Below are 25,886 nucleotides of genomic sequence, written 5' to 3'. Positions count from 1 at the left end.
TCATCAAATTTATTGATTATGTCCTCAAAATAACTCAATTAGTGAGATGGGCTATCTCCACACAAAGCTGGCTATTCATGATCAGTTTGCACTTTTCCAAATGTATATAAATTCCATGCCCATGAGTTTTCTCTTAATATCTTCCCCAATACTGTCATAAGGCTCACTGGCCCTTGGGCTTATTTCCGGTTTATCCCTATATACCTTCTTCAATAATGCAATGCAACAATAATACTCTGCTGGGAATCATGAGACTAATAAAGATTCAAAATTCCATCAGGGCCTCAGAAATCTTGTCCCTTGCTTCCAACACCATCCAAAGATAGATCTCCTCTAATTCGGGGGATTAATCCACCCTGACTTGAAAGGCCAACATGGCCTGTTTCCGCTTCGTAAATGATTATGGTTATGGACGAAGACATCTAACACCTCTTCCTTGTTAATACTGATCTACTCCAGAATATCAATGTACTCCTCCCTGAACTTGTACACTTCCACATCCTCTTCTTTGGTGAACATAGATGAAAAGTATTCATTTAGGACTTTGCCCACATACCCTGGCTCACCCCTTCTCTCCTTGACTACCATCCTGTTCCTGATAGGCCAAATACATTATCCAGTACAGTTATTTAAACAAACAGTAAAATCACCTAAAGTGTATGATATTTCAAGTAACAATGGTGTTCTGCACTGCTATGATCACAGATGTGCTCTTTGTAATTATTTTACCTCATTACTCTCTAGTGCATTGTATTTTGGAAAGAAAACATGGAAAAATATCTATAGCACATGGCCAGTGATCTGGAAATAACATGTGTAAACTACAGGTTTGTGACTTAACATGTAATGAAGAAGCAAAACACTGAGAAGAACAAGATATTACTGTGATGAAGAGTTTTCCCTCTTTCATAATTGGGTCATAGAATTGGTTTGGTTGCTATTGGGGATTGTATGGTTGCTGATTACATTCCTTTGACGATCAAGATAATCATTTGTGAAAAACCCTGAGAATATTCACCAGCCCAAGCAGTATCTGCGGAAAGAAAAGCAGAGTTAACTTTTTAATGTTAGACTCTTTTAAAGCTACTTGTTCCCAGCCATTTTTGTTTTTATTTCAGATTTTCAGCACCTGCAATTCTCTGGGTTTCATAATCATTTGCTACTTGACTGCATAAGGGAGTCATGGTGGATTAGAATGCCTTCTATCTGACATTTTTATTTGTTCTAGCCTAATTTAATCAAGGTTAGGGGTAAATCAATTATTTATTTTGGACATGCATAAGGAGGAGATGAATTTGATTGGAAGCCAACTCTGAGGAGGTTGTTTCATAGTTCTTCCTTACTGAAGGATTTAAGAACATTGGCAATGTTAAAAATGGCACTCTCTAATGAGTAGTCTTCAGTCTGAAATATTACTCCTCTTTATACAGAGCCACCAATCCAACTATCATTGATATTTTCATGAAGCATACAAGAGTATATTTATAGACGTTACTCATACAAAATAAAGATCTGCCGCTAACCTGACCTCGCTGTATCATATGCCCTCTGACAATAAGAGCTCATAAAAGATTATAGAAAAAGTAGAATTGTTGACATATTTCAGGAATCATCTCATGGTCAAGGCAGACATTATTGCTTTCACTGCACCAGCACAGTTCTTTGATCAGTTGAGGAAAAGGTTTTTTGAAGTCCAAGATCTTAAAACTTATGGGAGCATTAAGTACTGATCTGTGCTTTTCTATCAGATATTGAGAGCTGGATTACTTACACCAGACAACTCAATGCATCAGAAAGATGCAGCCAACAATATCCCTACAAAATCTTCCAGATTTCCTGGAAGGACGTGCAAGTCAAAATCAGTGACCTGTTGAGCCTCTCTAACATATTTCTGTATGCCCTTGACCCCAGCAGCTGCAGACTTTCTTGTTTAACTCCAATCCAAACACTTGGCGTTAATTACAGACAGTTTCCAATGTCTTTCACATGTCCAAAGTCAGGCTCCCAAATCTTGCTCATTATTCAAACTCTGTCATGGGACGGGATCACCAGGTGGGCATAGGAAACCATTCAGAAATGTGCTCTAACCTTGCTTGAAAAACATATTCCCACCAACTGTTAGGAATCTCTGACCCACACCCACTGAAAGAGGAGAGGGTCCGGAGGAGGTTTATGAGAATGATCACATAGATGCAAAGAAGATTTACTAGGATGTTGTCTGGACTTCAGGACCTGAGTTACAGGGAAAGGTTAAACAGGTTAGGACTTTATTCCCTGGAGCACAGAAGAATGAGTCAAGTATATACCATGCTCACACAGTAAAGACGAGATAGCTTTTCTCCAGGACCATGAACATAAATATAAGTTAGAATAGAAATTAAACACATTGAAATATTAAAATATTAAGACGTATACTGTAAAAGTCCACAATGCATTATCTACATGTGTTCTGGGAATTCAGGAGTCGGATGGCTTGGGGAAAATCTGTTGCCCAATCTGGATGCAAGGACCCGAGTGCTATGGTACAGACGGCAGAAGGGAGAAGGAATGAGGGGAGATTTGATAGTGGTATTTCAAATTATGAGGGAGATGCTGAGTAAATGCAGGTAGGCTTTTTCCAATGAGGGTAGATGAGATACAAACCAGAGGACATGGGTTAAGAGTAAAAGGGGGAAAGTTTAAGGTGAAAGTGGAAACTTCTTCACACAGATAATGGTGGGGATGTGGAATGAACTTCAATTAAAGTGGTGAATGCAGGCTCAACTTTAACATTTTCAGAGAATTTGGACACGTACATGGATGGGAGAAGTATGGAGGGCTATGGACTGGGTGCAGGTCAGTGGAACTAGGCAAAAAAAATGGTTTTGCACAGACTAGAAGGGCTGTAGTGGCCTAAGGTTCTATGAGAGGATTAACATATAAGGAATGTTTGATGGTTCTAGACCATTACCCGCTGAAGTTTAGAAGGATGAGGGTGAAACCTATGAAATAATGTAAGGCTGAGACCGAGTGTGTGCAGAGAGGATGTTTCCAGTCGTGGGAGAGTCTAAGACCAGAGGGCACAAACTCAGAATAAAAGGATGAAACTTTGGAGCAAAGATGAGGGGGTTTCTTTAGCCTGAAGGTGGTGAATTTGTGGAATTCAATGTCACAGATGGCTGAGGAAGCCAAGTAAATGGATACATTTAAATTAGAGTTTAATAGTTTCTTGATTAGTACAAGTGTCAAAGGTTATTGGGAGAATGTAGAAGAATGTGCTTGAAAGGAAAAATGTATCAGCCATGATTTGAAAGGTAGAGTGAACAGCCTAATTCTGCTCCTACCCCATGGTACTCAGCATCTCGGTGAGGAATCCAAGGGCACATATCGGGAACATTCCAAGGTGTGTTTAGGCAGCAAAAGAAACTGCTCACTCCATAAAATGCCCACTTGCCCAAGCAGCTGGCCACCAGCTACCACATTCTACGAATGAGATTGCACATTGGCCACTGCAGAGCACAGAAAACTCATGATATTCTCAAGTCCAAGGAATTACTGGAGACAAAGATGTACTTGGAATTCAACTGTCTGAACAATCTTGCCAAATATTGAAAATGTACTTGAGGGTAGTTTAGCCTTTGTCTCATTATAGCCATTAAACCACAGAAATCTTTAATTTGAAAGTTTAACACCAGCCTACTTCTTGTTTCAACACAGAGTTCACATGTATTAATGAAATGCAAATAATGCATAAATCATCAAGTGATCCACTCATTTCATCTCAGAGAATGTAACAACTTACATTGATCTCAGATTTAAATATGGATAACCCATCAATCATTCGGTGCCAAAATATTTCACAGCAGCATTCCCCATGAACACAGCAGAGATTAGAATCGTGACCCCAGAAAGAAACAGATTAGAATTCATAAACACTGCACCCTCAGAATAGTTACATGGGAAGCATATATGGGAAGCCCTGAAATTGCACCCCTCCCCCCCACCATTTAAACTTTCAACCATTCACCCCACAACCATCCCTCGCCGCTGCCATGCCATCCACTTCACCTTCCATAACTGTCCTTGCCGCCAATGCCACCATATTAATCCCATCATAATAATAATTTTATTGTCATATTGTACAGCATGCACAAAAACTCTTACTTGAAGCAGTCGATCAGGTATTGTCACAGGCGGCAAGCGGGCCTGTCACAGGGTGGCCGGCAGAGCTGTCAGCGTGTACCTGTACTTGAAAACATCTCAAGATTATTTATAATACCTAATACAATGTAAATAGTTGTTATACTCTATTGTTCAGGGAATAATGACAAGAAAAAAATAGTCTGTACATGTTTAGTACATGGATTGCAGTAACTAATAAAGGACCATAACAATGGCTGCACTCGAGGATTCGGCTAAAATAAGTGTGAATACTAAATTTCTGTCATTCCACCAATGGCTTGCGGACTAGCCGAGAAGGCCAATGAGACTTTCAAAATTATCTGGGCGGTTCCAAGAAACGTTGTTCCTCTTTACCCAGTAAGATCACAAAACTAGCATTTGTGCTGAGCCCAATGTCTTCTCAGTTCCAAAGCGACCCATATTATGAAGATCACTCAAGCTTCACTGCTGTAGTGCCAGAGTTTTATTCTCTTTAACTGCTCGTCTGATAGGTAGATGAAACTAAGGTTTGGAAATGTTCGTTTTTACTGCCGTTTCCCCTTGATATTGTGTAAGTTAACTTCCTACACATACGTGATTTGATACATCTTGAATCATGAGCAGGAAATTATACATATGCAAAGAAAAATATTAAAACAACACTATTACAAATACTTCACCCCCCAACCCAATATTCAAAGAAGTTGTACGTCATGTATCTCAGCTGAGGGCACCGCCGGCTGCCCTGTGACAGCCCCACTGACCGCCCTGTGACCATCTCGCTGGCTGCCCTGATAATCCCACCGGCTGCCCTGTGAGCCCCGCAAGCCACCCCGTGACAGCCCCACCGGCTGCCCTGTGACAGCCCCTTTGGCCGTGGGATGACAGCCCCTCCGGCCACGCTGTGACCACTCCATTGGCCACCCTGTGACAGCCCCTCCGCCTGCGCACTGACAGCCCTGCCGCCCATCTGTAGTGGCTTCCCTCTAAAAAAAATCAAATGACCACATCTCTGGCAGTGGCATCCCCTTCAAGTGGTGCCCAGGGCACTTGCCCTGGCTGCCATACCCTAGATATGTAAATGGTTAGGGGAGAAATGAGAACTGTGACTATACTTCAATCAGCATCCAAGAAAACTAAGTCGTAGTCCTTTCAACAATTGGTAAAATTAAAATAATTTAATCAATGGGGCTGCATTGAATAATCAGCGTCCAATTATTTGTTTTTTGGCGTAATTCATTAACAAAGAGCAGTCACTTGGCCAACCGTTTACGTTGCAGAGATGGTGAAACCTGCCTGAGTCGAGGAGCGACGTCATCGCTTCCTCTTTGTGACATCTTCGAACCTGCAGCAAGCAAGCCACCGCTCGCCATGAATGGGATTTCCCAAGGCACCGCCCACGCTCTGGCGATTGGACGAAGCGGGCTTGCGAGGAAGTGACGCCACCCAATGGCACAGGGCAGAGTTGAGCGGGGGCTGTGAGACCCGGTGGTGTGTGTGTGGGTGTGGGGAGAATGGCAGTGGTGATGAGGCGCCGGTGCCGTTCCCACGCAGCTTTCTCTGCCCTGAGAGGGAAGCAATGCTGGCAGTAACCGGGCGCGGCCGGGCGGCTCGTCTTTAAGGGGTGTCGATGAGAAGCGGCATTTGCACGGCTTGTGCTCTTTTTCCTCTCTCTCCCCCCCGGTCCACTCCCCACGAGCGCCGGCAGTGCGCGAGGACCGAGGCACGAGCCGGACCCGCCGTCGGAGGCGCGCGGCTGCCGAGCGAGCTCGATGGGCTGCCCGAAGGCGCCGACCCGGTGTGCGGCCCCTCGCCGCTGAGGGCGCCGCGGGTGTCGGGCTGCTGCCGCCGCCGCCGCCGCTCTCGATGCCGCGCAGGAGTTAGCAGTTGTGAGGAGGAGGAGGAGGACAGTTGTTAAAATCGCCCACATGCGCTGGACGAACAGGATCTGTGGAAAGCCGAGATTGTCCAAGTTTCCTCAATCAGTGTGCGGCTGTGTGGCGGGGGGAAGATGGCGGACTGGAGGTGATCGCCGAGGGTCGGGCTCACGTTTCTTTCCTTCTCCCGGGGCCGCTGAGCGACGAGCCTTCGACCATCGGACACATGCAGGCCAAAAAGCGCTACCTCTTCCTCGCGGCCGGCGCCTGTGTCCTGATACTCGGCTACCTGGCTGGAAGGCGCTTCGGGCAGCTGCCTTCGACGAGGACGCAGAGCCGGCGCGGGGCGGCGGACTCGGGCTCGCTGGCCGCTCGCTGGCGCGAGTGGGCCGACCCGCTGCGGAGCTTCTGGGTGGGCGGCGAGCCGCGGGAGAACGAGGAGTTCGCGCGGCGCGGCTCTCCCCAGCGTAAGCGGGAGATCAGCCGCAGCGTGTACAAGGGCAAGAGGTGCCGCATGCTCTCCTGCTTCGACCTCTCCCTGTGCCGCAGGAACGGGTTCAAGGTCTACATCTACCCGCAGCAGAAGGGAGAGAAGATGTCCGAAAGTTATCAGAACATCTTGGCAGCCATCGAGAGCTCCAAGTTTTACACTTCAGACCCGAGGCAGGCTTGCCTGTTCGTTCTAAGTTTAGACACTTTAGACCGCGATCAGCTCTCGCCTCAGTACGTGCACAACCTGAAAAGCAAAGTTCAGAGTTTGCACTTGTGGAACAATGGCAGGAACCATTTGATTTTTAACCTTTATTCCGGGACCTGGCCCGATTACAACGAGGATTTGGGCTTTGATATCGGCCAGGCAATGTTAGCCAAAGCCAGCATCAGCACTGAAAATTTCAGGAGGAATTTTGACGTTTCTATCCCGCTGTTTTCAAAGGAACACCCAAGGACCGGTGGGGAGAAAGGTTCCATGCTTTTCAAGAACATCCCTCCCCTGACAAAGTACTTGCTCGTATTTAAAGGGAAAAGGTATTTGACTGGGATAGGCTCTGATACCAGGAATGCCTTGCATCATGTCCACAATGCAGAAGATATTGTCCTCTTGACCACCTGTAAACACGGAAAGGACTGGCAGAAACACAAGGACGCTCGCTGTGATAAAGACAACGATGAGTATGAAAGGTAAACGTTAGCTTTGGATGTATGATCATTTTACTTCTGAGGGAGGCGGTTGCGAGAGTTGAAACTGATTAACCATCTCCCAAAACGGCATTGGATTTGTATCACTTTTTTTCCCCCCTTCTCTGGTAGTGTTTCAATGCGATGCTTTGGCAATGAGAACCAAAGTACGTTGACATTTAAACGGTCTTTTAATTTTCTCTTAGCTTTTGCGTGAAATTTGTTGCAGGGCTTGTGTTTCTCATGACATACTGTACATCAGTTGCCCATTTCGTGGCATGTCGGAATGAAAACTGTAATTTGGATAGTATGTGTGGACTGAGATTTCTGAAATGGAGCATCGGACATTTACATTTTGTACCTCGTTAGCTTGGCCTAATTTGTTTTACAAATTTGACTATACCCTCATCCTCTCCGCCCCCCTCATTCACCTCGAGGTGATTTTGATCATTGGTTTTGTGGTTATAAATGTTTCCTAGATAATTTTCATTCGACTCAGGAAATTTAGCAGCGTTTCCATTTGTGTTGTGGTTTGTCAGTTAAATATTAAAGGAAATAACATTTCACATCTTAGAACTGACAGGCAAGTTTTGATATTTCATTCAGATGTTTCTAAGACATTTACTTTTTATCAAGTTTTGTGACGTTAAGGGTAAGTTCACGATTCTGCTCTTTCTCCTAGTAGATGAAAACCCTACAGGTTTTAAGACTCATTTGGTTCTACATTTTTCCAGTGGTTGTGGAGTTTCTGTTTATAAATTATCTGACTGATGTTTTGAATACCCACTTAATTTGAGCTGTCAATGCAGATTGCATACAAAGTAACCTTGTTCTCAGCATTTCATTAACCAGTGGCTCTAAATAATTTGAGAGGTTCATAACTAAGTGCTCATAAAATTTGTTTCTTAGCACGTTTGTCCCCTATCAAACCTATCCGTTAGTTTGCTTGTGTCATGAAGGGTTTGTGAGAGAATTCTTTAATTGAAATAAGGCTTTTTGCTACCTCTTGCTGTAATTTTTGTTGAATTTTGTGCAGGTTTTGTTGCTATGGAAATGCTGACCAGTGCTACCCTAATCTCCAGTATTGCGCTTTTTCAATACTTCTGAGTACTTTTGAAATTAATAGTAGTTGATGAAAAGTAGCAAAGATCAAAAGGTTAAGCATTTAATACATGCACAATCAGTGGTTAATGGGATAGGCCTGCATTCTGTTTGACCTCTGGTGCCTTATAATTTTACAACGTTTGACTGACTCCCAATATATAATCATTATGCAATAGTATATTCAGTTTGCTGAAGTTGTAAAATGCAAAAGGGTTTTGCTGACTTGATTAAATTTTTGAATAGATGTCTGCATGCTGACAAGTGAACAGGCAATGTGTGCTGACTCATTATGTGATCCTTTATAGTCTCATAGGCTCATTAACAGATTAAATTCTACTACAAATATTCAATGTGGCACTTTTTAAAAATTAATTTATTTGGGCTTAAACAAAGCTTTAGTAGTTTAACAACTAAGTGGTCTGACTTGATTTGTGTGTACAGTAATTATTGGCTGTCGAGTAATCCTGCGCCCTCAGTTCGGCTGTTTCCAACAACTGATACTGGAAATATTTTGCATATTTAAATTTTTTACTATTCATCCTGTAGCATGTCATTCTGGCATATGTTTTAAACTGATTTGTGATTTTGATTTGCACTTTGGGAGCTAATTTTATAAACAAGCCTATATATGCTATCTTATTTCATTTACATGAAATAGCTACAGGAAAATCAGTCTGTGAAGCAGTAAGGTATAGTGTAAGGCATCTGGTAACTGAATATTTATTAACTATTTATCTTTTTGTATTTATTTTTTAAATTTATACCTTTTTTCCAAAGTACCTGTTTGGCTACAGCAAGTAAGAATATTGGTGCCAATGTATGTTGTAAAATGTATATGACAAGCTTTATTATTAACATATTTGGATAACTCAATGATAAAGCAGAACAAATCAGAACATTAATTGGAGTCCTGAATGTTCTTGAGTTAATTTAATTGGGAACTACAAATTTAAGAGAACAACTGCAGCGATAAAACCTATGAATTTAAAATTAGTTTATTTCTGCCAGTTGATCTTGGCACTGGTTGCCACAAGATCAAGCAAACTTCAAGTAATCTTTATTCTATACTCATAGAATAGACTTAAAGTACAAAATTGACACCATATTATTTAGACTATATAGCATTTGTAGACATAGAATATTGGCATAGAAGCATTGAACATTTCTTGAAATAGTTGTAATTACTGTATTAGGAATGAAGAAAGCTAGATCCATATTTGTGCCATTTTGAAAATGGAGTAAAGCTACTGTCATTTCAAGTTCTAGTGATGGTAACTATTTCCTAGCAGCACAGCACCCAGCAATATCAATACTAGTATTTATTTCCATGTCCGTTACACTTTGTATATATAATTGTTTAGCGGAGTAGCTGAGGTCTGCATATAATCTTTGTTCCATGGTCATTACTATTGATCTATGCAAAAGGTTCTAATGACTATCAGTCCTTCTAAGTAATGCAACACTTATGAGTCTGCATGGATCATCTACTGTACCCAGTGCTCCTGTTGTGGCCTCCTCTACATCAGGTAGAATGGATGCAGACTGGGAGATCATTTTGTTGAGTACCTTCACTCTGCTGCAATAGCAGGGATCACCCAGTGGCCAACCATTTCAATTCCGCACCCCATTTCTGCATCGACATGTCTGTCCATGGCCTCGTAAATTGGAAGAAGAACGCAATATTCTGTCAGGACACTCTCCAACTATCTGGCATTAACATCTATTTTGCTGGTTTATGTTAGGCCCCTCCTGTGTCTTTGTCTCTCCTCCTCTCCCTCTCTCCTTTCCTCCAGTTCCCCATCCTTTTCCCTCTCCATTCAGAGAGTTATCCTCTTCTTCCCTCCCATATCCACCTATGACCTCTTGGGTTGTGCTCCTCCCTATGCCCTTCTCTCCTCCCCTCCATTTTATTCCAGAACCTGTCTGCTTTTTGCTCATACCTGTACCTTATTTGACAAAGGGCCATGCTCAAAACATTGGATCTTTGCTTCCTTTGGATGTTCTGTGACCTGCTGCATTTCTCCAGGACTTTTGTGCAATAAACTACAATCACACCATCTGTAGACTTTTGTTAATGTCAGTCATGTTTGATTATCAGTAATGGTTTAAGCAAGACAGGGATGGGATTGTTAATTTGGGTTCTCATTCTTGCTGCTTCAATAGTTGATGAGAATGTTTAAAGAGGACAAAGTTGACAGTTTTTATTTTAACCAAAATGTACTTGCATATTGCTGCTGTTGCATTGACCTTTGAGATTACTTTGTTCTATGCAGGGGCCAAAAGGTCTCTGTTACCTTTGCATTTCCTTCAACAACATAGAGGAGAAACAAAAGTTTGAGATGAGATCAAAATGACCCAAAAATGTTCATTTGAATCAGTAGCATTCTTTTTTTCAGGTCTAAAGAATAAATGTATAGGATGGTGGTACTTTGGGGCAACTGTGTAAGATCTCATTTTTTTCTGTAGCAGTAAACAAGGGCCCCATGCCTTTTGTTTAGATGGATATAAATGTATCCCTGCACATTTACCAATGAAGAGCAGAAACATTAATCTCGTTTCAACATCGCGAAGAGTAATTAGAATTCATTCTTTGCAGAATTACATTTTTTCCAGAATAAATTCTTGTAATTGAAGGCATTTGATACAGCAAGTCCTTTGCTTATTAAATGTGGAGGATTTTAGCAAATGGCATCAATTTCAGATTCTGGAAGATGTGCATGGCACAAATTCACCATATAACTAGTGAGAAGAGGTAGAAATTCAAGTGGTGGGAGGGGGGGGTGGAGAAGAGGGATAAAAACTGCTTGAAACTGAGTGATGAGGTTGACTGAGTTTAACAAATGAATTGCTTTGCTTGCATGCTGTTAGATTGCATTTCCCAATTTAATTCTTAGCAATTCAGGCTGCTCTTAGGAGGCCTTTTTATTTTGATTGGTATTCTTGAAACTAATTCTGAAATTGTCCTGTTTTAAATTGAGTGTTGACAAGTAAATTTATTTCTAGCAAACATATTATACATCAAATGTATTGCCAACAGTTCCGTATCGTTAATTTGTATATCTTACCAATTTTGTTTTTAAGTGGAATGTGAAGCCAGTAGATATCATTAGTTCATTCACTTAAGATAAACTTCATTCTCTGATAGGCAATTTTTACAATAGATACGCATTTAAAGGTTGAATTGAGCAATTTGATCAAAGCTTGAGAATATGGTGATTTCAGTTTGTGGGAACCCACTAATGGTGCACAAGGCAAAATGTAGAAAGAATAGTCACTGCATAAGATATTCTTCTTTGGCTTGGCTTCGCGGATGAAGATTTATGGAGGGGTAATGTCCACGTCAGCTGTTTTCTGAGATCGTACTGATCGAGATATTAAACATTTTTCAGGGGCCTAATTATAAGCTTTTCCTGAAGATAAGATGTGCTACTAGTCACTTTTAAAAGATGCTATATAGTTCTAAATTTGTGCTTTGAATAAAATATTTTCTTCCTAATATTAAACTAGTTATTTTTCCAGAATAGCCTAATTACATTTTCAATCTTTCACTGCTATACACTGATACCCCACCTGCTTCAAAAGGTCTTTCATCATTATTGGTGTCCAAGAAGAGCAAGATGACCAACCTCAATGATGACTGGCTGATGATGTTTGCGTCCATTGTGATGAAGTGCTGTGAGAGGTTGGTTGAGGAGTAAATCAACTCCTGCCTCAGGAAGGTTCTGGACACACTTCAATTTGCCCACTGTCGCAACAAGTCAACAGCAGGTGCCATCTTGCTGGCCCTCCACTCGGCATTTAGATCACTAGTAGTCCAAAGTCACCTCTATCCTGCTGTTTAAAAGACATCTGCTGAATCTGGGGTTCTTGTGCAGCAAACAAAAGTGCTGGAGAAGCTCAACAGGTGATGCAGCATCCATAGAAAGCAAAAGACAGTCAACGTTTTGGGCCTGAAGATTCTTCAAGGTCTGAAAATTAGGCTGCTGTTCATTGATTATAGCTCAGCATTCAATGCCATCATACCAGCATAATCAGACAAAGAGAGCTGGGATCCTGCACTGGATCCTTGTCTTCTTCATCGGTGGACATTAATCTGTGATCATGGGCATCTCTTCCTCCTTGCTGACCATCAGCACAGGGACACCTCAAAGCTATATGCCCAGTCCTCTGCTCTATTCCTTCTGTACTCACAATTGCATCGCCTGGTTTGGATCCAATGCAATCTATAAATTTGCTAATGAAAGATGGTGTTGGTCAAGTAATGAGTCATATCATGGATGGAAATTGAAAATATGGTTGTGTGGTGCCAGAACAATAATTTTGCTCTCACTGTTTGCAAGACTGAAGCTTATTGAAGACTTTAGTGGGGAGAGTGCTAAGGGTCCATGAACCTGTCTTCATTGGCAGGACAGAAGGTTAGTTACCTTCAATTTCCTGGGTGTCAACGTATTGAAGGACCTCACTTGGGGCTAGTGTATCAAGACAACCATGAAGAGGCACTTAGTTTATTTATTTATATAGCACATTTAAAACCACTCACGCTGACTGATCACAACTAGGAACGAATTGGTCACTGCCTATATGACAACAGGCAGCCAAATACACTGGCATAGCCATCTTTCCTCAAAGACATTTCTAATTAGGATTTATTTTTTAAAATCTAGTCCACAATAAATAAAATAAAAGGGATAATCTTCCTCCTGACCCAGTGATTAAATGACTGCACAAAAATAAATAACAGTGCTATAAACATCAGTTCTCATAGAATAAGCAGTGTACACATTTTATTTTAGATGTTTCATAAAGTCCACTGGCTTAGTGCAGATAGCAGATCACTGGATCCAAAGAGGCTGCTACAGCTCCAACTGCACAACTATCTTAAGCCTGGTCTACTGACATCCGCAAGATTTAAATATTAGAGTCTGACAGCTTCAGATAGGAAACTCCCACCCAAGTCAGTTTTTCTGGGTGCCAGATTTTCGGCAACAGTCCACCTCAAAGACCCCGTCCATCCACCCACACCCCCCACCCCCGGATGATCTGACAGCCACAAGGCCTCATGCCGCAGGTCGACCCTGACCAACACATCCTTTGAGATTACTCAGGATGGATACCGCTCTGATCGTCTTGAGACAGCACTTCTATCTCCAGCACACTGCACCATCTCCGCAACTATCGAAACAGGCACCACAAGCCTCCTCCCCTGGAAGCCCGAGGGAACATTGCCACACAACCTCTTCGGTAAGCTGCAATGGAAACCCCGCTCCACAACTGTTGAGCTGCAAACCCTATGGCTTCGTCTCAGTGATCACTCTCATTGTTTGGTGACCCAAGTTGCAGTTCCAGACTCATTGTGTTCCACCGAAAACTCCTATCAATGTCTCTACTTTCCAAGAAGTCGTAGAAGATTCAGCATGTCATCAAACTCTCCTGGTGTACTGTAGAAAGTAAGCTGACTGATTGCATCACATTATGGTTTGGAAATTTGAATTCCCAGCAACAAAATTCTATTGAAATCTGCAAACCTAGCCAAGACCATCATGGGCACAAACCTCCTAGCCATTGAAGGTATCTACGTGACATGCTGCATGAAGGCTGCCAGAATCATAAAGATTATGCTCCTCCTATGGGGGCTGCGAGACCTACTGAGTTCCTCCAGCATTTGTAAAATCACCCTGGTCACATTCACTTCTTGCTGCTACCTTCAGGCAGACTGTACTGATGCCTAAAGACCAGCACCTCTAGGTTCAAAAACAGTCTTTTACGTTAGCTATCAGGCTTTTGAACCTCCCTGTACTACTTTAACCACAAACTACTGCAGTACCATCGAAGATGTATCTGCATTATTGTAACATGGTTTTCTTTTGCATTAACTGCAACTGTGTATATTTTTCTATCCTTCTGTATTACCTTTATTTCTCTTGAGTAATTTAATTTATACTCTGTGTTTTGTGTAGCTGGAGCAAGCAAGAATGATGATGTATCCATACATTGTCCTTGTCCAAGGTTATTTTATTGTCAAGGAATAGTACACAAGATGTAATATTATATAAAATTGACTTCTGCCTGCTGTAAGGCAGACATAGTTGCCATTAGTGTCGCCATGCGTCCCTGATAGAACAAGAGAAAGTGAATCCCTTCAGATTCACTGAGTGTCCATAGATTAGCTTCCTGCGCTTGCAAAGCCTCTGCAGCTGCACAGAGTCCTGTTCATTCCATTGGCAACCCGAGCTCCAGATCCAAACCTCTGACATGATCAAGAAGCCTTCACCACCCTTGAATCCTGGTTCCGATACCTGATTGTGAGAATCTTGCAGTCCGGGTGGGGGGGGGGGGGCAACTGTAGGTTGCCCGCTGCCGTGGTCACCGTCTCTACATCTGTGTCATATTGTAAACAGTAGATGCTAGTAGGCCTAAAGGCATCAAATGTTTCATGTGGAAACTCCTTTTGGAACACACAATTTGAAGATATTTATCAGAATCTTTGTAAGTATAGCAAGTGGTTGTGAACTGTCCATAATTAACCTTTTGTTTCTTTGAAAAAAAATTCTAAAGAATACTTTATTAACTTCAGCATTTAAGTCAAAAGTTATTTGCTCTTTCCATCTTGTTTTGTAATTTCCGGAGGCTTTCAATTTGCAACCTGTTTCTCAGTAAATGTGTGTTTACTGTTATGACAGTTGATTTTTCCACCTTCCTGATGAACTCGCTATTGCAAATTGTCTGAAAGAGGGTAAATACCCAAGAGGCCTAATAGATAAAAGCTGTGGGCCTTGTACTTTATTTTAAAACTCTGATTTTTGGAATGTATTTCAATTGTTTCTTGACTGTGTCAACCAGTAAGATGTTTCCTTGCAGATTATTGAGTTGCTTTAATTCTGATCATGTATTCTTATTTAGGTTACTAGCTCTGTTAGGTAAATTGCAAAGGTGAATTAGTTTTCTAAACATGTAAGCATATTATTTTATCCAAGGATAATCTTATCTGAAATCTGTTTTCTCGTGCACACTCGCTACATACCACAAAACAGAAGATCCCTTGAAAAGTATGAGGTTAGCATTGAACTGCTATGTGACATGGTTTAAATTTCCTCCATACTCTGCTTTGTAAATGTAGTAACCTTGCGTTTAATTTGAGAAAGCATAATGGATTGATTCAAGGTTTAAATTTATCTGGATTGGCACCAAGGCCAACAAGAAATGTTTTGTTGCAGTAAATCTGTAATTTTTAAACTTGTATCTGCAGTTCAAAGCAACAATGAGTAGAAGTATATTAAAAGTATACAGTATTTCATTATTGACCTTTGTCTTGAGACAAGGGTGATGGGAATAAGTCACCAGCTCTTGTTGTGGCATGGTGATGCAAGCATATTTGCAGCCTCTTGCCCGAGAAGGTGATAATATAGCCAAAGCAGTATGAGTGCCTGGATTGGGGGAATTGCCATGAAGTGTCTAATTTCTCAGTGAAATAGGGTAGTGTTTATGATTAAACAATGAACAAACTGTGCTTCATTGGCATTAACACACATTGAGAATACACATGACCACCTGTCCATCTGTATAATGTGTGCACCACAAACTAAACTACCCCGTGAACCTCCCCACCTATGTATCATCCAAATCCACTGAAAGAAAGGCAGTGTTCTCCCTTCCCACCTATTCATCCTTGCCAACAGATGCTTTCAATTTCCCCTGTCTGCAGGTCCCACATGGTTTCACCAGCCATCTCAACCCAGAATTGGGTGTGTATATTTTAATCTCCAATGAGTTCCTAGGAAGTGGTAAGCAATATAAATTGGAGTAGGCCATATGCACTATTGTTAAGCTACTATAACATTGAATAAGATCATGGCTCATCAGATTATAACTGCCAATGCACTCCTGTCTACCCAATGCAAATTTCAACTTGTGAAACACTCTTTTCACAAATTTATAACCGAGATAGTTGCTTCCATTACCTTTGGCCGAAGAGTGTTAAAGGCTCATTATAGTCTGATGAGAGTAGACCGCTGTTTTCAGTCGTTTACTGTCATTCCTTCTAAATCTCAAGTGAACCTGCCCATTCAGGCATTGGCCAATAAAATAACTAGCTTCAAAACCTGTTAATGCATTATTCTAAAATTAGAAAGCCAATGAGGCATGTTCTTATCAATGCCTTTTGGTGTAAACAGGGTGCATCATGGCCATTTTAATAATCTGGCTGTTTCAAGTCTTCCTGTTTGTCATTTCTGTGCCTTTGCAAATATACAGATTAATGCATGTCCTGTTGAATATGAATCTTCTGTTTTATAGATCTGAATTTGCTCTTTACTCTTGGATGACCTGCATGTTCAGCAGCATTGAAAATTAACTTATCATTCAATCCCTCTGTTACTTTTCAATGGCAAAGCAAAACATTGTTTGACTCAGCATTCCTTGAGTTCTAGTTTTGTTTTTCGACAAGGAATCTGCACCAATTAAGGATGCATATGCATTTGGCTTAATTTTGAGGTTCAACCAGTATCTGATTTACTCTGATCAAACAAAATCAATTTTTTCATTTTTAACATGTTTGCAAACGTGATCTCCATTGAAATTAAAAATTCCTTTCTTCATCTTGCACTTAAATTTGGGATTGATTGTGTCTTCTTGCTTCAACAAATTGGGTACGGTTTTCCATTTTATTCCAGTGGATAAAATTCAGAACTGTTTATCCATACCTTACAAAGACTGTGCCATAAGTGGAAGCAAGAGCAGGCCTGTCTGCCGCAACAGTAAGGTTTTGCTTATCTTTTTATCTCTGCCTCTTTTTTCATTAGCCCTATATGGACTTCAGTAGGGGAAAAAAAAATCAATAGGCAGTTTGAATATATTCAGAAAGTCTGTGGAATAAACTTCCAAATATTTGCTTCCATATAGGTGCATAAATTTTTCTCTGCCTTGTGTTGAGCAGTTGACCCATTAATCTAAAATCATCTACTTTTCAAGAAGCCTCAGCTAGGGGAATCATCTTTCCTGCATTAACGCAGCCAAGTTCAATAAAAATGTTGATAGTTCAATGGATTGTCCTTTCATACTTTAAACTAGAGTTTTAAAAACTTGGTCTGCTTATTCTCTCTGGTGGAGGAGAAACTGTCCTTTCCAGGAATTCTTTGAACCTGCGCAAACATTCCAGGTGCATTCTTACATAATTCCACTGAGGCCTCTTTGTCACTGCATAATTGCACTGAGACATCATTAATGGATACCATTGTTTGCCTTTCTAATGATGTTACCAGCATGGCAGCGAGGTCCCTCTGAGCAACTTTCAATCTTTCAATGTTTGGGAGAAGGAAAAATGCTTTTATTGATGACACATTTTGCATATTATTTTCCATGTCTTGTAGTCGCCTACTTGACTTTAATTCTCATTGCATGCACCTCTTCACTCTCATAACAGTTCACGATGGTATCAGCTATGTATCATAGCATGTACAATGTCCCCAGTGTTGATCTGTATGACTCCCTTCTAGTTGAAGCCTCCCAGCCATAATTATCATGTCCATTGTCCAGACCCAAATGCTGTAGGTGTTCCTTAGAACATGTTATTAAAAGCTTTCTGAAAATCCTAACAGACCTTCTCCATTGTTTCCTTCTATTTTTCTAGATCCAACCCAAAAAAAAATTATATTCCCTTTTATAAATCCATATTGAGTATGGGCTGAACAAGCGGTTGCTGTACAGTTCCCCTCCTCCACTCCAGGTCATTATCAAGGAATCTGCAGCAACTCTGAATTAATATGCAACAGTTGTTATTGACTTCATCAGGAATTGTGTGAATGCTAACACTATCCAACTGAATCCTAATCAGAAGCTATTATCTTGTAAAATATTTTTCCATAGAAATATTCTCCAATATTAAAAATATAGACATATTAAACTTTTTCTAAAGAAAATAAAACAAAACAATCTTCCCCCCCCCCCCCACTCCCTTTCACAATATAAACCCACACATTGTCAGGGCTCACATTTACATTGATCGTCAAAAAATTCTATACAGGAAGTCACTTGCATTTATACTATAGCAGTATTTATTATTATTCTTTATTATTGCAATTGGGCCCCTAGATGATCCAAATATGGCTGCCATATCTTAATAAATGTCATGTTTGTTCTTTAAGTTGTATGTAATTTTTTTCCATGGGTATGCAGTTATTCATCTCAGCAGCTATTGGTAGAGGGGGGTTGGATTTCCAAGTAATTGCAATGCATTTCTTAGCTACTGCCAGGGCTATTTTAACAAATAAAATTTGGAATTTAATTAATTTATTGCTTATTTTTATATACAAGATAAAGATGCCCAGAAGATGAAGCTCTGGGTCATCCGAGAAGCTCACCCCTGTTACTGTTAATATTTCAGTCATATCCTGCCAGAAAGATCTCACCTTCACACACGACATGTAAAAATGTTTCTACTTCTATTCTACACCTAAAACACATTTCTGATATTTCAGATTTATGCAACTTCTGTGGTGTGGGATATGATTGATGTAGAAAATTATATTGCACTAATCAGTATCTTGCATTTATAATTGATGTCATGCTAACCAAACACCAATCAGACCAACCTCTTTCCATTATTGCAACACCTAGATCTGACTTCTATTTCTCTCTCTCTCAATCTCTGTAAACCTGGTTTTGCACTTTAATTCTGGAGAGCATAGTGCATCTTAGTTTTAAATTTAGGTGTATTCCCCAGCCAAATAATTCGTTCCATTTCATTAATTTTAAATGGGGCCAAACCTGGCCCCCATCTTTCTCTTAGGAAAGATCTTAGCTGGAGAAAACAAAAAGTCCCATTAGCTACTCCATATTTATTTCTTAATTGTTCATAATAGATTCCTCCATATAACAATCATCAATATGCCATGAATTCAATATTTTGTTACCCAGATTCAAAGGCAACAATACATTTTTATGTAATGGTGTTCTTAATATAACTACATTTTTAATATACTTTTAATTCTTGCTATATTCTAATCATATGTATTAATATAGGGTTATCTGTCTTTTGTTATTGTTAACATTCCACTTACAAATAAAGTCCTTTGCTGTTTCTTCTATTGAATTCAATCCTATTCAGATCCAAGAGGGTGGACTGTTTTTAAAAAAAAAGATAAAAATCTTGTGCTGATAAATAGTATTTCTTAAAGTCTGGAAGTATAAGTCCTCCCAATTTATAATACCATGTTAGCTTTTCCAATAAAATTCTTGGCACTTAGTTATTCTATAGCAAATGCCTTCAGTAATTATTCAATAATTTAAAGAAATTTTTAGTAGTGCAATAGGCAACGATTGAAAAAGATACTGTAATCTTGACATCACCTTCATTTTAATATTATTTATTCTTCCCACTGGAGCAGGGGTCGGCATCTTTCAGCATGCATTAAAAGAGCCATTTAGGCCTGTTTCCCACCAAAACCCAACTGGAGCCCCAAAACCAATTAGATCCCTAAAATGAAGAAATCACCACATATATATAGATAGATATATATAGATAGATATATATATAGATAGATATATATAGAGATAGATATATATAGAGATAGATATATATAGAGATAGATATATATAGAGATAGATATATATAGAGATAGATATAGAGAGAGAGAGAGAGAGAGAGAGATAAAATTAGACTATAATTTTTTACATTTATGAAATTAAGGAACTACAAACCGAAAACGACTGAGATTTAATTTGTTTGTAACAAAGCAAAACAATAAATTCTTTGCACTCTCTTTTTTCAAAAAAAAGACACTGGCACATACAAGTTTCAAATAAAATACACAATGTGGGCCTGTTTGAGTCCATCACTTATTTGTGGAATTTATATTTTAAAAAATTTGCTTTAATTAAAAAGAGCAAACAAAAAAATGCCAGTTTGTATTTTATTCTGAAGGTTGTCGTCATCTGTTGATTTTCTCAGTCGTGTAGTTACAGCAGTCAACCGCCAACCTAAATATAAAACACAACTACATCAGTTCAGGGACCAATATAAAAATATATATTTGCAAAATAATAGCTCGTTAAATGATTTCTTTCACCTAGTTAATGTGACTTCCGCTCCTTAACCTCACTGCACAGCTGATCAATATCAGGGCTGTAAGACGTCACTTTCATCTTCACACAGGATTGCATGCTGACATCTGTGAGACGCGAGCGTTGTTTGCTTTTTATGTAGTACTTGCTGGAGTAAACCTGCTTGCATGTGTGGATCCTGAGATCGACAGGACACCAAATGCATATTTTTTCATGTTTATATAAGTGTCGGGAATTGAATTCCATGTTTCGAACACAAGTTTGTCCGGTTTGGGGAAGTTTTCAATTTCACTCCATTTGTGCTTCTGAGCAAGAATGGCCTTCTGACGAGCCTTCAAGATCAGCTGTCAAGCTTCTGAACTTAGACACTCATAAGTCTTTGTCAGCTATATTGGCTAGTTTGATCTCAAGATCAGGTTGACTTACATCTGTAAATGCAGTCATATTCACCGGGGATAAATCTATGTTTAGGGGAGTGACTGGGAAGGACAGTGTTTTTTCTTCTCTGAACTCACAGAATCTTTCCCTAAACGCAGTTTGCATTGCAATGATTGCATGCTGTAAATGCTCGTAATTGATCTGATTGTGTGCTTCTTTGAACCCTCTCAAAGAGGGGAAGCGAGACAGCGTACCTTTTGTGCTCAAATGCCAAAACCTCCTCCAGCATCTGCAGGGCTGTCTGTGCCTCCTTTCCCCTGAAGACTTTTGTTCAGCATGTTAAGGTGCTCTGTCATATCCACCATAAAGTGCAGCTTTTCCAGCCAATCTGGCTTTTTTAGCTCTGGAAAGGTGAGCCCTTTGCTTTCCAGGAAAGTTTTTACAAGTTCCAGACATGCAGCAAACTGCTTCAGCACCTCCCCTTTGGACAGCCACCGGACTTTGTTGTGCAGCAGGAGATCAGAGTATGTGCTTTGAACATCTTCCAATAATGAACGGAACTGTCGGTTCCTTTTGCCATTATTTTGTTCACTATTTGTGTAACAAGATTCATCACTTCTGTGCCTTCTGGAGGTAGCGTTTGATCAGGATGCAGGGAAATGTCAGCAGTTTTCTATCTAGTGACTTCTGAAGTAAAGTCTCAAACCCCTTATGTGCTCCTGTCATACTTGGTGCCCCATCAGTAGCCACTGACACCAAGTGGGTGGTGTTTATTTCTTTGGTCTTTAAACAATCTAACACAGCCTCACAGATGTGGGCCCCCTGCCGGTGTTTGGCCTTTAAATGGTATCAACTCAATGATTTCTTCATGTGGCCCAGCAGAGTTCACATATCTGCATAATAGCACTATTTGCTGAATATCACTTACATCTTTTGATTCATCACAGGTGATTGAGTACGCTGGAGCCAAATTAATGCCCCTAATTAGTTGACCGGTGATATTTGCTGCCATATTTATGGTCCTGTCCTTGACAGTCTTTGCGGAGCGTGGCATATCTTTGATTTTCTGAACAATTTCGCTCCTGTTTTTGAAGTCTGAGAATAGATGTTCTGATATCTTGATTAACCATGCTTTTATATATTCCCCATCTGTGAATGGCTTCCCATGGCTGGCTATCTCCCGAGCTGCCACAAAACTAGCGGAAGTACTTGAATTTGTAGATTTCATCCACTTCTTCAAACTAACTAAATAAAAAAAATTTAAATAAAATAGCCATTTACTGTATTCACATTATTTTTTCGAAGCCACGGGGAGCCATGGCAGAGGGATGAAAGTGCTGTGGGTTGCAGACCCCTGCATTAGAGCAATCAGCAGGTCTTTCCATTTCTGTAAATTTTTTTTCTAAAAGAGACATGTAATTACATTTATGCAAGTTCTGTAAATTATTGTCATTTTTCCAACATATTTGATTCCATCTGTCTTCAATTTAAATCTGTTGGCTTTTTCATGTCTTTCATAATCAAAAATTTTCAATTGCATTATCTCACTCTTGTCCTCATTTATTTTATAACCTGATAATCTTCCATATCTTTCTTTTTTAAAAAAACTATAAACTACATCCCCTCCCCCCTTACTAACACAAAAAACCCCAAAGAAAAAAACCCAACACCCCCCTTCCCCCCCCCCCCCCAGAGCCTTGTATATAAAAAAAGTATTAATCTCTGATTGGTGTGCCAACTTCACAACATTTATTTAATTTCTATAGACATATATTTCATATATAAACCCCACATATCAATAAAAAAGAATAATTATTTCTAACGTTATGTTATATTTTCTAAATATAAATAAGACTGCAATTCATTATGCCATCTACGCAAGTTTAATTTTACTTCATTCTTCCACGTAATAGCTATACATTTTCTCACTACGGCTAACCTTAATCTTAAAAAGGCTAAATATGGTTTAGACATTCATGAATTTACAAATGGAACATTATAACATAACCCAATAAACACAACTTGGGATCCAATCGAATATCCATTTTGAACAAATCTCTCAAAAATGTTATAACTTCCTCCCAAAAATGCTTAATTTTCTTACACGACCAAACTGAATGTACAAAAGTACCCCTCTGCTCTCTCCATCTAAAACATAAATCTGTTAAACTAAATCCATGTTTTTAATTTCTCAGGAGTTGAATATAATTGATGTAAAAAAAATTGTAATTAACCATACTATCTCTCACATTAATTAATTTGGTAACACTATCAACACACATTTTTGACCATTCTTCCCATGTCAAATCAATATTTAAATCATTTTCCCATTCCTTTTTAACTTGATATATATTTACTTTTTCCCCTGCAACAACTTATACATATCCGAAATAAAACCTTTTACGACTTTATCTACAATTAATAATTCAAATTTTGTTTGACCTGTTAAAATGATTTCCTGTCCATAATTCTTCTTCAAAAAATCTCGAAGCTGATAATAAACAAACAATGACTTTGACTCAATACCATATCTTTCCTGTAGCCTTTTAAACAAACAAAGTCTCCCTGCCTCAAAACAATCTTTATAACATTAACTATTCCTTTACTTTCCCAATCTTTCAAATATGGATTATATAATGAAAAAGGAATTAATTTATTTTGATATGGTGGAGATTTTATAGAAACTATCCCTTTAGAGCCTATACTTAAATCTCGATTATACCAAATATTCATTATATGTTGTAAAACAGGTAATTTAAATTCTTGTAACAATATAGGGTTCCATTTATAAATGAAATGAGTAATATTATTTTCCATAATCTGATCCATCTCTATCTTTGCCCACCTCGGGGATTGATCAGCATCAAATAACCTATTAATAAACTTCAACTGAGCTGCCTCATAATAATTATAAAAACTTGGTAATTGCAAACCACCTAACTCATAATGCCAAGTCAACTTTTATAAAGAAACCCTTGCTAATTTACCTTGCCATAAAAATAATCTAATAACTATTTATTTCCTTAAAAAATATTTTGGAACTACACACAGAATAGATTGAAAAAGATATTTTTTCTCCAAATTTTCAATTTTCTTTTCCATATTTAAACTTCCTAATAAATACTGTTTTTTTAATTTTTGCTGTATAACTAATAATTTGTCCCCGCAAATATGCTTTAAAAGCATCCCACAAAATAAATTTACTCTGAACTGAATTATTATTCATTTGTAAATAAAAAATAATTTGTTCTCTCATATACTTAACAAAATCTGGTCTCTTCAATAACATCTCATTAAACCTCCAACTATAAGCTGTCTCAGTTACTTCAGTACCTAAATATTTAACTAACAATAAGGAATGATCTGACAATAACCTAATTTTATATTCTGCAAAATTAAATCTACTTTGTAAATATGCAGAAATCAAAAATAAATCTATTATAGAAAAGGAATTATGTCGAGCTAAATAAAAAGAATAGTCTTTCTCAGTTGGATTTAACTTCCTCCAAATTTCCACTCAATTAAAATCATTCATCATCTCAAGCAGTCTTTTTGCCATTTTTGTTCTTTTAACAATTTTGGGAGATTTATCCAACAAAGGATCCAAACAACAATTAAAATCTCCTCCTACCAGTATATTTCCATTTGACTGATTCAAATTCAAGAATACATCCAAAATAAATGCTTGATCGTCTTCATTTGGTGTATAAACATTCATTAATATCCAACTTTCAGAAAAAAAATCTTATGATTAACTAATATCATTCTTCGAGCATTAACAGAAAAAGAATCCAAAGTAAAAGATTTTTTTGTTTACCAGAATTGCCACCCCTCTGGCTTTAGAATTGTATGAATAAAAGATTACATGTCCTACCCAGTCCCTTTTCAATTTCAAATGTTCTTTTACTGTCAAATGAGTTTCTTGCAAGAATGCAATATCTACTTTTAACTTCTTAATGTAATCCAAAACACGCTTCCTTTTTATTGGATGATTTAAACCCTTAACATTAAAAGTTGCAAAATTTAAACTATTCATTACTACTTACATAGTGGCACCCAATCTTTCACAATTGGCTCAAAAAAAACTCCTAACCAACTACAAAGCCCCAAAAGAAGCTCCTAAGTTAGGAATGCATGAATTGAGATTAAGGTGGGAGGTTGTTTTAAATAGACAAATAGATGAAAATGATTGGATGCAATTACGAAAGAAAATATGAATTATTAAAATTATTATTGTTAGGTATAGATTGGTTCAATATAATTTTTTGCATCAATTATACTTAATACCTCAAAAAAATATTTAAAAATTGAACCTGTATTGGCTGCTACTGCTGGAGAGGTTATGCTCAAGGAAGAGACATGCACTATGGGAGTGAATTCAACACTGATCTATTCTGCTGGCATTTCTGCCTATAAAGGGCTCAGAAGCCCATATCTGACATCATCATGCCACCCGACTGGTGACATAATGATCCGCTTCCTGGAATTGGCTGTTTAGTGCTACCTGGGGAACAGCCAATCATTGAGCCCCTCTCATCCCCGAGTGTGACTGTTTCCCTAGCTACACCAATTTAGCTGCCACTGGCCAGCCCATTGTTGAAGCAAGACACCTGAAAGCTGGTGAAGAGCAGTTCTGTAAAGTTTAGAACAGGATGTTCGGAAGCATACAAGAAGACCAGGTACAACCTTCAGAAGGCCATTACCAATGCAAAGAGACAATTCTGGACCAAGTTGTAGTCTCCAACAGAAACTGACAGCTGTGGCAGGTATTGCATGCCATAATATCTTATAAGACAAAACAAAGGCAGTGTTATCAACTGTGATACATCTCTTCAGGATGAATTCAATGCCTCCTCTGATTGCTTCAAAAAGGGAAAGCAATGAATAACCCTCATGAGCCTCACAGCCCCTGGTGTCTGTACTCCCTGTTTCTTAGACTGATGCAAATAGAACCTTCAGGAGGGTGAATCCTTGGAGAGCAACCACTCAGAAGATGCACTTGGCTATATCCTTAAAACCTGTGCAAACCAACTGGACAGAATTTTCAACATGCAAACATTCTGACGTCCCTATCCTCATTAAAAGGACATCCATTATTCTGTTACCCAAAAAGAGCAAGGTGATGTGCCTCAGTGTCTATTGGCCAGTGGCACT

General features: G+C 39.2%; 1 protein-coding gene and 1 long non-coding RNA gene across 4 annotated transcripts in view; one reads left to right on the top strand and one right to left on the bottom strand.

Annotated features, from left to right (window-relative positions):
• Positions 1–740: 740 nt before the first annotated feature.
• Positions 741–6,728, bottom strand: LOC138755158 (uncharacterized). Of its 3 annotated transcripts, none has more exons than XR_011352071.1 (3): positions 4,851–5,025; positions 4,144–4,227; positions 741–1,033 (listed from the first exon to the last, which is right to left on the bottom strand). It is a non-coding gene; the product is annotated as an uncharacterized lncRNA (long non-coding RNA). The 3 variants fall into 3 exon arrangements; XR_011352070.1 differs by lacking the exon at positions 4,851–5,025 and adding an exon at positions 5,437–6,728 and having other exon boundaries at positions 744–1,033; positions 4,144–4,222; XR_011352069.1 differs by having other exon boundaries at positions 747–1,033; positions 4,144–4,222; positions 4,851–5,017.
• LOC138755157 (exostosin-1-like) overlaps positions 5,571–25,886 on the top strand; it is a 149,316-nt gene continuing 129,000 nt past the window's right edge. Inside the window, exon 1 of the mRNA XM_069920572.1 lies at positions 5,571–7,196. Within this exon, the coding sequence (XP_069776673.1) occupies positions 6,244–7,196 (953 nt within the window). The 5' untranslated portion in view covers positions 5,571–6,243. The remainder of the gene's footprint in view (positions 7,197–25,886) is intronic.

The sequence above is a fragment of the Narcine bancroftii genome, chromosome 2, assembly GCF_036971445.1.
Source record: "Narcine bancroftii isolate sNarBan1 chromosome 2, sNarBan1.hap1, whole genome shotgun sequence".
NCBI classification, from domain to species: domain Eukaryota; kingdom Metazoa; phylum Chordata; class Chondrichthyes; order Torpediniformes; family Narcinidae; genus Narcine; species Narcine bancroftii.
Note: the sequence above shows the minus strand (reverse complement) of the source record. Positions and strands in the feature narration are given on the sequence as shown.